The following is a 10,152-nucleotide window of genomic DNA, read 5'->3' as shown; positions in this document are numbered from 1 at the left end:
CCCATCCCACACCATGAGATTCCTCACTGGTAGTGTGCTGCAGCCAGCCACAGGCCCAGCAGCAGTGGGGGCCCTTCCCACAGGGCGCTGGCCACAGGTACTGTGGACCTACTCCACAGTGGAACAGCAGATGTGGGCGCTGCCCAAACCCAAAGAAAATAATGGCTCAAATCCTCATAAACAGATTTTTCTTTACTGGGTCATTAACATACACACAAGCAGCGCTATCCATCTGCAAAGCATACTGCCGTTGGTGGAACACATGCTGTGGGAGAAGCAGGTCAGGGGCAGCCATGCGAGCCATGTTTATGAGAAAATCAGCTGTTTGATGCAGTCACTGCGCTCAATGAACCTGTGGACAGAGCGTCAGTGCACAGGCTGCAATGTCACCCAAGGCCTCCTTGCAATGTAGTGGGGCAGTTCTGGGAGGCTTTGAAGGTGTCTACTCTGTGCATGTATCTACTCTGTGTTTGGGTTGCCTTCCTGGAGGCCTTGCAAAGGTGAGCCAATGCTTCTGCTGTTGGTTTTCGTAAGGGAGATGTAAAGGAGTAGCCAGGCTCAGGATACCGTGGAGAGAGGTTTTGTGCTTTTCAGCGGGGGAGAGCACAGAGCTGGTAGGCAGGAGGTACGTTGCCTGTCCCACTCAGTGTTGGGGTTATGTTGAGTTCCGGGGGATCGACAACAGGCTTCAAGGTAAAGTTCTGCAGGATGGTGGTTATGAGTAAGAATATCTCCATGCGTGCCAGGCCCTCTCCAGGGCATATTCGCTTCCCTGGAAGTGAAAACAGCAAATAGCACTCAACAGGTGTTGCTGAGTAGACTAGAGTTTGTACTAAGCAGATGTGTTGCACAGCTTTATTTACGGGATACAGCCACAGCAGTGAGATGACTGTCAGGATTACTAAGGACATTTGCAAGAGAAGAGTTTGTTGGAGAAAAAGACCCTTAGCAGTTTGGCTGGGTGTGCGGAGGAAGAACAGGAGTAGAAGTCTTAAACATGGAGGAGGCATCACAGGAGGCAAGATGAGAGAGAGCAAGGTGACATAAAGCACGGGTGAGAAAGCAGAGGGTTGGAGCTATTGGTAGGTGAGTGGTTGCATGCAGCCTGAGAGGTACTTAAGAGGTGCTGGGGAAAAGCCGAGCTACCACAGAAAGACAGGTTGGTTAAGGATGACTCTGGTGGTTGTATAGGAAGGTGACAGGTATTTTAGAAAGTGTCAGTGGGTCCCATTCATGTCGTTACATTGGCAACTCCTAGTAGGAGGTCTGAGAAGCCACCAGGCCTGAACAAGATGGGAGATGCAGCTGGGGAAGGGAGCAGCAGGGAGGAGTTATCCAGAGAGCAGTGAGTCCCAAGGAAGCACCAGGGGGACCATGCTGGGAAGAGGGAGAGTGTGCTATAGGGAAGGGCAGGGTGGTCACCAGAGGAGGACATCAACAGAGGGAAAGCCTGTGCTTTACCTGCTGAGAAGGGCATGAAGAACTCACTCTTCCTAAAGGTGCCGTTGTCATTCAAGAAATGTCCAGGGTTGAACTCATTTGGGTTTGGAAACTCTTTACTGTCATGGAGGACAGAACTGAGGATGGGAAAGACTGTGGTGCCCTGAGGTAACACAAGAAGAAGAGCACAACATGAAGCGGAGACAAGTTAGATCACTTAATCCGACTGCCTGCCAGGTTAAGACTGAACTTCCTAGCACAGCCCTACCAGTGCCTTTTGTTTGCCTTTGGGGACCCTTCCGCTGGGGAGGCAGCTTTAGGGAGACCTTGCTAGATGTCACAGCAGGGACAGTCGTTGGCTGCTTTTCCTGAATGCTCCCTCTCACTTTCAGACCATTTATCCTCACCTTGCTCAGGTCATCTGGGGACACCCCACCTAATTCTTTCTCTTTCGTAGTGTTTCACAATAATGAACTTGTAGATGCACTACGTTCCTTCTTTTCTGTGAGCCCCCAAAAGCGAAAGCACACAAAGTTGTGGAAGTGAAGCTCTCTTCCCCTCTCCTGGCAAATTTCTCCTGCCACAATCCTCTTCCTTCCCTCTTCCTGACCAGCCATTGATGTGGGGGTGGGATAAATAATCCAGCAGTGATGACACAAGAGCCCTCTGCTGGAAGCTGAGCAGTTCTCTGGGTCCTGCCTTTTGATTTTACAGAGGCAGCTGAAAATCAAAACGCCAACAGCCTGTGTGCTGCTGTTCCCCTGCTGTACACGGTCACCTAGAAGACAGGATGTAACATGAGCATCACTGCCATGGGCCAGGCCAGGCCGTGGGTTGCTCTAGCCCATCAGCCTGCCTCTGGCAGTGGCCAGCAGTGACTGCCTCAAGAAGTGTGTGAGAACAGAGCAAACAGGTTTTGCTTGTTCCCTTGAATGCAAACATAGCCTCAAGTACTTTGTGGCTCAGGGGCTTTCTGTGCTCAATAACCACCAACTGACTTTGCATCCAAGCACATGTACAGGCTCTCCTGGATGGTGGTGAGCAGTTCCACGGCTTCGCTGCCTTTTGTGTGAGGAGTCACTGATCTGTTTTTTTTGTTGACGCACTGTGTTTCTGCAGATAGGTAAAGCTGCAGAGCAAGTGAGCAAAGGTGTTGGGCAGAGCTACTGTTCCAGTCGGCCCATGGAATGGGAACAAGGGATTGCAAGTGAGCTACAGGAGCCTGAGGATAAAACCTTCATGAAGGGCTGGGTGACAATGAGGTCAGGCCACAGCATTTGTAGCTTCTGGCTTGTAACTGACAGCCTAAGAGCAAACATGCTGCCACCTTGTTGTTGAACTTGAAGAAGCTTGCCCACTAACCTTGGGAATGACGTACTCTCTGAAGCCGGTGTCTTTGGTCACAGTGTGAGGGAGACCCATGGGGATGAGGGAGATGAAGCGCTGGATTTCATGGACCACTGCATCTGTGTAGGGCATCTGGGTCTGATGAGCCACACAAGGTCTTCGTGATCGTCCCACTACCTGGTCAATCTCTTCTTGAACTTTCTCTGTCATGAAAGGCACAAACCATAAAATGGGTAAATAAAATCAAATGTACCTAAACAGGTTTCCATAAGCTGTCCACAGATGACAAGAGCATTGATGTTGGTTTTGGTGTTGACTAGAACATAGCTCCACTGTGGCCCATGCAAAGAATGTCCTCCTGGTGACTTGGCTAATGTGCGTATAACTGGGAAATAAAGATGTGGACACAGTCAAGTCCCTGGCTGTGAGGGGAGTGCAGCTGATGATGATGCCAGTGAAGCTGAGGGATCTCTAACGGCCACCCTGGGGAATGATGGTGCAAGGACCTTGCCCTTTTGGGTAAAATATGAGAGAGAGGAGAAAAGTTGGAAGAAGGATGTGGTGTTAGACACACGCCCAGCCCAGGGGAATAGCTAGAGAGGAAGAGGTCACAGACTGGTACCTTGCATCTTCGGGTATTTGAGAAGAAGCAGAAGCCCGTATCTTACAGTGGTGCTAATTGTCTCAGTTCCGGTAATGAACAAGTCGAAGGTGCTGGTTATCAGGTTCTTCATGTGGAAACTGGAATTGGGATGCTCTTTCTCCTAGGGAAAAGGCTGAGCTGTTTCTCTGGCTGAGCTAAGAAAAGTGGCCCTTTCTTGTGTCATCCTAGGCCTTCCTCTTTGCCTAGAGCTGTTGCATTTCTCTGCTAAGGTGCAGCAGCCATCTGGGACATTGCAATGCTATCTTTGTGCAGTAAGCTGAACCCCAGAGCAACCTTCTTTCAAGCTGTGCACCGAGTGGTACATAGCTGCCTGTTTGCCCTTGCTGTGCCAACTGCTTTCTGGTGAAAGAACTGCAAGACCAGACTGCAAATGTCCCTGTGTTTTGGTGAGAGCAGATGAAGGTCTGGCTGTCCAAGCAGCTGCAGGTGGTGGCTGCTGAATGTGCAGACACAGAGCTATAAGCTCTAGCACAGGCAATATCTGGGGTATTGTTGGTGTCTTCCCACTGCACAGGTCAGCCGCCTGGGAAGGGGTCATCCCAATGTCTCTGTTTCTTAGGAGAGGGAAGGGGCTCAGTGTAGATATGTTTGCAGATGCGCTGGGGCTGCATGCTGTCTCCTTACCTCCTGCATTTTTCTGAGGAAGCAGTCGATGAAATCCTGGGGGGAGCTGGGATCTAGGGAGGCTTGGTGCATCTTCACCTCCTCTGACACAAAGGCTTTTAGAGCATCAAATTCTGTGAATATTTTGTTGTGTGGGCCAGGCAAGTAATCCAGGATCTTTGAGAACATCTGGTACAGCTGGAAGGAAAGAAACAGGAAGGTCCCTAGCATGGCCATTGCCCCATCCTTTGATATTAGCAAAAAGCCTAGGAAGGCCACAACACTCTCAAGTGAGCCAAGCAGAAGGGCTATGAGGCTGGGCAGTCTGACAGGGTGGTTGGAGCTTGCTTAGTAGTAGTAGGAACCTTAAAGGTGGGGAAGAAGGGTGTTCAGGACTAAGGGGAAGCTGCACTTAGCTGGCAAAGCCAACTCCATTGGTGAGGGTGCTTCTTGCTCTTGAATGAATACCCTCCTGTGCAGCAAAGCATTGATGGGGTCCTAGTTAGAAGACTGAAATGGGACTTCATTGGGAGGGAGGCCTCCTGCTCCCCTGGGGGAATGTTGCCATTGCAATATGGCTACTGAATGTACCTGTCCCCATGGGGAGTTGATCATCTCAAAGATGTTGTTCATGTTGCTCATCAGGGCCAGGAACTTCTTGTCTTCATAGTCGTACCGTTTCCCAAAGATGATGGAGCATATGACATTGGAGACAGCACAGCTCAGCATGAAGGTTGGGTCAAAAGGTGTTCCTGTGATTTCAGAAAAGTTACAAACCATAAAAAAAACCCCCAAACCCAAACTGTGGCTACTTATGGCTGCTGTGGGTAACCTGAGCTCTGATTGTTAGTGGAAATATCAGATCACAGTCTCTGAGTAACACAGAAAGGTCCTCCAGAAAGAATAGTACATGATTACAGAATTGTTTACTGCTTTGTAATGAGGGGTAGCTGGTGCATGGACCAAACACATGGGAACTTCAATTCTATGCTAAAGATATGGGCTTCCTTAATATAGTCCTTTTTTTGCAAACATAAGCTGTATTAAAAGTGAACCATACCCTTTGTTTTGTTGATCTCTTCCAGCAAGTACTCAGTTTCCTCCTGGATCCTCTCTTCAATGCTCCTTTTCCCCATTCCAAAGTTGCGCAGAGTACTGAGAGCAAACCGCCGGACTTGTAACCACTCCTTGTTGTTGCTAAAAACAATCCCTGCAGAGGAAGAGGGAAGACCTGGCTTGGATGTGCTGGGTGTGAGATGAACTGAGGCTCACAGTGACAGTGAATCCTGTCCCTGGGAGAGCACTGATGTGGTAGTGTCATAGTGTGGTTTGGAGGCAATCTCTAGAGGTCCTGCAGTCCAACTGCCTGCTTTTGGCCTTCTCCACCACATACCCAACCTCCCTGTGAACAATTCACTACTCATAACCGCAGATAATTTCCCTTGCTGCAGCTGGTGACTGTTGCCGCTTGCCCTTTCACTGCCCATCGCTGAGATGAATCTGGCTCCATTTCTCTGCTACCCTCTTTGAGTGGAAGCCAGCAATTACAGCCCACTCTGCCTTCCCTTCTCCAGGTGGGACCCACCCACTACCCGCAGTCTTCTCTCGTGCATGGTACACTCCAGCTCTAATCTGCCGAATGCACCCTCAGCCCTTCCCTTCTCCTCAGAAGGAGCTCAATCAGCAAACATACCTAATCCATTGTTAGCCCTGTCTCCTATTGGCATGCGTCCTCTGGCAGCAAACTCATCCGCGCGATCAACCAAGGCTTCTTTCACTGCATCGTGTCCATGCAGCACCACCACTGGGTCAGACCCCAAGTGCACTGTGAACACTGGTCCATACTCTTCACTGAGCTGTCAAAATGCAAGAGAGAACATGGCCATGGAGCAGATAGGGAGGAGGAGTTGAAAAGTGGCCTTGCTGCTGCATCCCACTGTGGGCAGTGCAGCCTCACAGACCAGCAACATCAAGATTTGGTCCTCTCATGATAAATGTGGTTGTGGAGAGGGTTCCCAGCTATCAGACCCTGGACAACAATGGCAACAGCAGTGAGGGGGAGCAGCTGAGACCCCCATTACTTTTCTGCTTCTCTGGGATTGCCACTCATCAAGCTATGGCCACAGGTTGTCCCAATGCACAGGTCCCACACATTTCTTGCCTGCAGAAGAAAATGAGAAGAAGAAAGTAGCCTTACCTTCTGGAGGGTTTTAGCCAAGTTCTTTGGTTTCACTTGCAGCACACTACCTAGGATGGGAAGAGGAGCAGGTCCTGGAGGCATCTTCCCCTTTCCAGACCTCCCTCTCCATGCTGTGAAGGATAGCAGGCAAGCAATGCAAACCAGGAGGACAACAGTGGCTGCTCCCAGGAAGTCCATTTGCTTCTGTGGCTCAGGAGGGTGTGACTGGCTGCCGGAGCCCAAGTTTATATACTGAAGGGCTATGTTAGCTCAACAAAAAGTTTTGGATCATGTGGCTGAGTTAGTCAATATTACCAGTCAATCACTTGTTAGACTGCCCTGTGTTATGAAACTAGGACTTCTCTTGGTGTTAATTGGCCATTGAAGACACACCTTATCTCAAACAACTGCAGAGGCCAACAGAGGTTAAGAAATTTATAATGTGGTCATAAAACTTGTTTTGTTTCACCTAAAGTTCATTGTTAAAGAGATCACACTAGAGGCGCACTCTTCTACTGAGACGCTCCCAAAAATTCACTGTCACGAGAGCATCTTTCAAGTACTTCAGTGCCATTTGGATTTTCTGTTCTTTGGTATTGATTGTACAAGCTCTCAGTGGGGTGAGCCGTTCTTGCTTTTTCCTGAAGTCTTCCTGACATTATCAGTGGAGTTCACGCTGTGTGAAATATGCCAAAGAACATACTGACATGTTCTCCTCAGTGCACAGCAATTGCTTCAGTCTCTCTCCCTAGGGGTCTCTGGCCTCACAAGAGAGGAAAGTATAAAACACTCATCTAGCAAGGACAGAAATGTTTCCAGGCATCACAATAGACAAGAAAGGACTTGCTGGGAAACAGAAGATAAAGACATAAGAAAAGAGGCCTAGACCTTGGGACTCTGACCTCTTCAAGGTCTCCTAGAGGAGAGAAAGAGTGAAAGAAGCAGGTAGAGAAGAGAGAAATCAAGAAGTTGAGAGGATATCTGGGGAATGGCTTCCCAAGCTGAGACAGAGCTTCACTTGTGAGGGGCTGGGTATAGGTTAGTGCAACCTGGCAACTAGTCCTTGCACATGCAATGACCAAAGAAGCCCACCTAACCTACTGCTGGAAGCTGGCATGCACAAGTCCTGTTTTGTTGATGTCTGACTCCGATATGAGGAACTGCTCCCCTGGGAGGGCCAGAGGTGCTCTGGGAGGCTGCAGAGCATGTCTGGTGTGTTGCGAGAACTTCAAAAAGGGCTAGAAGCTTCCAGCCCAAGATTACTCTGGGGCTGCTTACCTGCAAGGTCCCAACAGCAGTGGCAAAGGCAGGTAGAGAGAACTGTCAGGGCTGTGACACTGCCTGTGCTCAGTTTGCTCAGTCTGGCCATATGCCTCTGTCTCTCCTGAGCTGTGACATTTTTGCAGGCAGACAGATCTCATCCAACTGAGCAGAAGATGTTGTGATGATAGGGGGATGTAGGACTTGGTGGGAATTAGTGAGGGGCCTGGGTGAACTGGGTGCTTCATTGGAGCGTGCTGGGTTTGCTGTGCAGCAGTGCCTTAATGGGAGTTTCCCCTTTGCTCAGAGGTGCTAGTGAAGGCCTCCATCCCTTGCAAAAGTTTTTGTATCTCCACTATGAGTTCTTAAGTCATCCTCACTCTCTTGCGTAGGTGCAATAATTTGCTAGTTGTTCTTTTTAAATCTCATTTCATATCTTAAAGTCCCATACTTGATACTTTGGTGGAAAAACTGAGTTGCCAGTCTGGGCTAGTTGCTGATCTGCTGACCTAAACTTCTGCATCAGCTCAGATGTTGCCAGGGCAGTTCATGGAAGTTCATGTAGCTCTAGAGACTTTCACCTGGTGAAACTGGAGCTCATGGGAGTTTGCACCGCTACATGAGGCCTCTCTGCTGCCAGCATTCATGACCTTACCACCTTCCCTGTAAAGTTCTCTCTTCCTGGGAACAAGGGCTCACTTCTCAGCTCTACTTCACAGTTTGCAACATACTTTGGGCAAAAGCCCTGGAACTGGGAATACTTTCAAGATTTCTAATTTGTATCAGGATAAAATCATTATATTCCAAATATTTCCACCACCCTGGCAGACCCACTGGGGATTTACAAGGGAGGAAAACCCATAAGACTAGTGACTCAGACCTTTCCCTGTGGGAAACCATGGGCCTTTTCATGTAACAGTAATGTCCAAGGGTTTTCTGAGTACTCACTTCTGTTTGCAGATGCTACGAGGAGGCAGGGCTGGTCTGTCCTCTCCATCCATGTGGAAGTCCAGGAAGGCCAGGCTGAAATCCCCTCCTCTCCATCTTCCCCAGGAACTTTGGTTTTAAGTTCATTGGAGGCATGTATTAGGGATATTAAAAGAAAAGGCTACTAGTGTTGTAGCTTTGCCTCTTTTTTTCTAAAATAAAGCACAAGCTTGAAGAAAATCTGTCATCATTGTGTAGAATCTCCTGCAGGCTTGCTGCCTGTGCCTTCTCTTTTTGGACCTTGGTTCACAAGATGGCACTGCTAAATGCCACTCCTGCCCACTGTGCAGCCAGCACTCCTCATCCCTGGGATGCTTGGTGCAGATATCCCTGCTGTCTGAAAATGCCATTCAGCTTCCGTGGAGGCATGTTTTCACTGAGTCACTCCTCCGTGCACTGCCATTTTGTACCATGTATGGTGCAGGGTACAGACCAGACACACATCTATCTCGTTGGAGGCAGTCCCACAATGTGCAGGGCATTTTGTGCTCCTCTTCCCAGCACTTCTTGGTGGTGGTGTTTAATACCTCCTTTTCTTCCCACAGGTCTCGAGAGCTTTCTACAGCCAGGGCAACTCCTACACTGCCACTACATCTGCCCCAGTGTCCCAGGCTCAAAATTATTAGGAGGCGAGGATTTTCCAGATTTGCGAGCAAGAGAGACCTGCCTGTTTCCTCTCAGCCAGGCTGCTTTCCACTGCCTATAACAACTTCTTCCAAGCAAGCATTTCATTTCCATGAATTTCAGGCTCATTTCACTTGCCTCCCATCTCTACATCATTCAACATGGCTGTCAAGTGTGTGTGTAGAAGTTAGGACCTGAAACCATTCTCAGCACTGGTATTGCTTGGAGGATCTACAGCACTCCCAGTGTTGTTTCACATAGAGTTATTCTTCAAGTATGTGTAGACATTTTTCCTGTCAGCATAAACAAAGTATTGGTGAGTTAAAGTGTAATGAAAACTATCTCTCTGTAGCTCCAAAGTACTTTTAAAATTTGTTATTGTTTACCCAATTATCAGCAGGTAACACAATCAAATGAAGAATTCAGCAGTCACACAGTGGCTGTGAATCTGGGGCAAGCTGTCTTGGCACAACACTCAGCTTCTACAGAGATGAGGCCTCCCTCCCTGCTAAAGTCCAAATGTTTTCCCCAGATGCCTCTCCAACGTGGCTGCCCAGTGCCCTGGCAGGCACTGGGACGAGCAGATTTTGTTTCTGGGCACTGCTCAAACAGCAGCCACGCAGGCAGCCTGTCAAGGTCCATTTGCTTCAGTCCCTGCTGTGCAGAGCAGCTGGAAAGGTCTTGTACTTTGTGGAACAGCCCTCCTGACTGGTGCATGAAATAAGCAGTGTGCAGGGTAGGCACGGTGACGTTCTTCACCCATCTGGCTGGCTGGGATCACAGCAAGAGGAAAGATGGGCTGTGGGCTAAGGTGGAAGAGCAGACGAAAATGCCTGCCTTGGACTCAGCTGCTACCCATGCCTGTTGATGAGGGCTGGCTGGCGAGCACGCTGCTTGCTGCATGGTGCTGTGCAGACGTTTGGGAGCTGGAGGGTCTGCTGAGAGCAGAAGTGTGGGTGGTCACCGATGGAAGTGCATTATTAAGGGTCAAGATTAGAAATCCTACTCATCTAAGCCACACATCATGCTGGGATATGTGTGATGATCT

General features: G+C 49.1%; 1 protein-coding gene across 4 annotated transcripts; it reads right to left on the bottom strand.

Moving 5' to 3' along the window:
- Window positions 1-590: 590 nt before the first annotated feature.
- On the bottom strand, window positions 591-6,431 carry LOC142030640 (cytochrome P450 2C9-like). Of its 4 annotated transcripts, none has more exons than XM_075026911.1 (9): window positions 6,252-6,431; window positions 5,748-5,910; window positions 5,115-5,264; window positions 4,637-4,806; window positions 4,076-4,243; window positions 3,410-3,551; window positions 2,803-2,990; window positions 1,462-1,603; window positions 591-772 (listed from the first exon to the last, which is right to left on the bottom strand). In XM_075026911.1, exons 1-9 carry the CDS (start codon window positions 6,429-6,431, stop codon window positions 591-593), a joined length of 1,485 nt encoding a protein of 494 aa, XP_074883012.1. The 4 variants fall into 4 exon arrangements, with proteins under 4 accessions (XP_074883012.1, XP_074883011.1, XP_074883013.1 ...); XM_075026910.1 differs by having other exon boundaries at window positions 4,076-4,252; window positions 4,646-4,806; XM_075026912.1 differs by lacking the exon at window positions 4,076-4,243 and having other exon boundaries at window positions 4,646-4,806.
- Window positions 6,432-10,152: the final 3,721 nt, after the last annotated feature.

This window comes from Buteo buteo, chromosome 4 (assembly GCF_964188355.1).
Source record: "Buteo buteo chromosome 4, bButBut1.hap1.1, whole genome shotgun sequence".
NCBI lineage: Eukaryota > Metazoa > Chordata > Aves > Accipitriformes > Accipitridae > Buteo > Buteo buteo.
The sequence above is the reverse complement of the archived record's forward strand: the minus strand, read 5'-3'. Positions and strand labels throughout refer to the sequence as shown.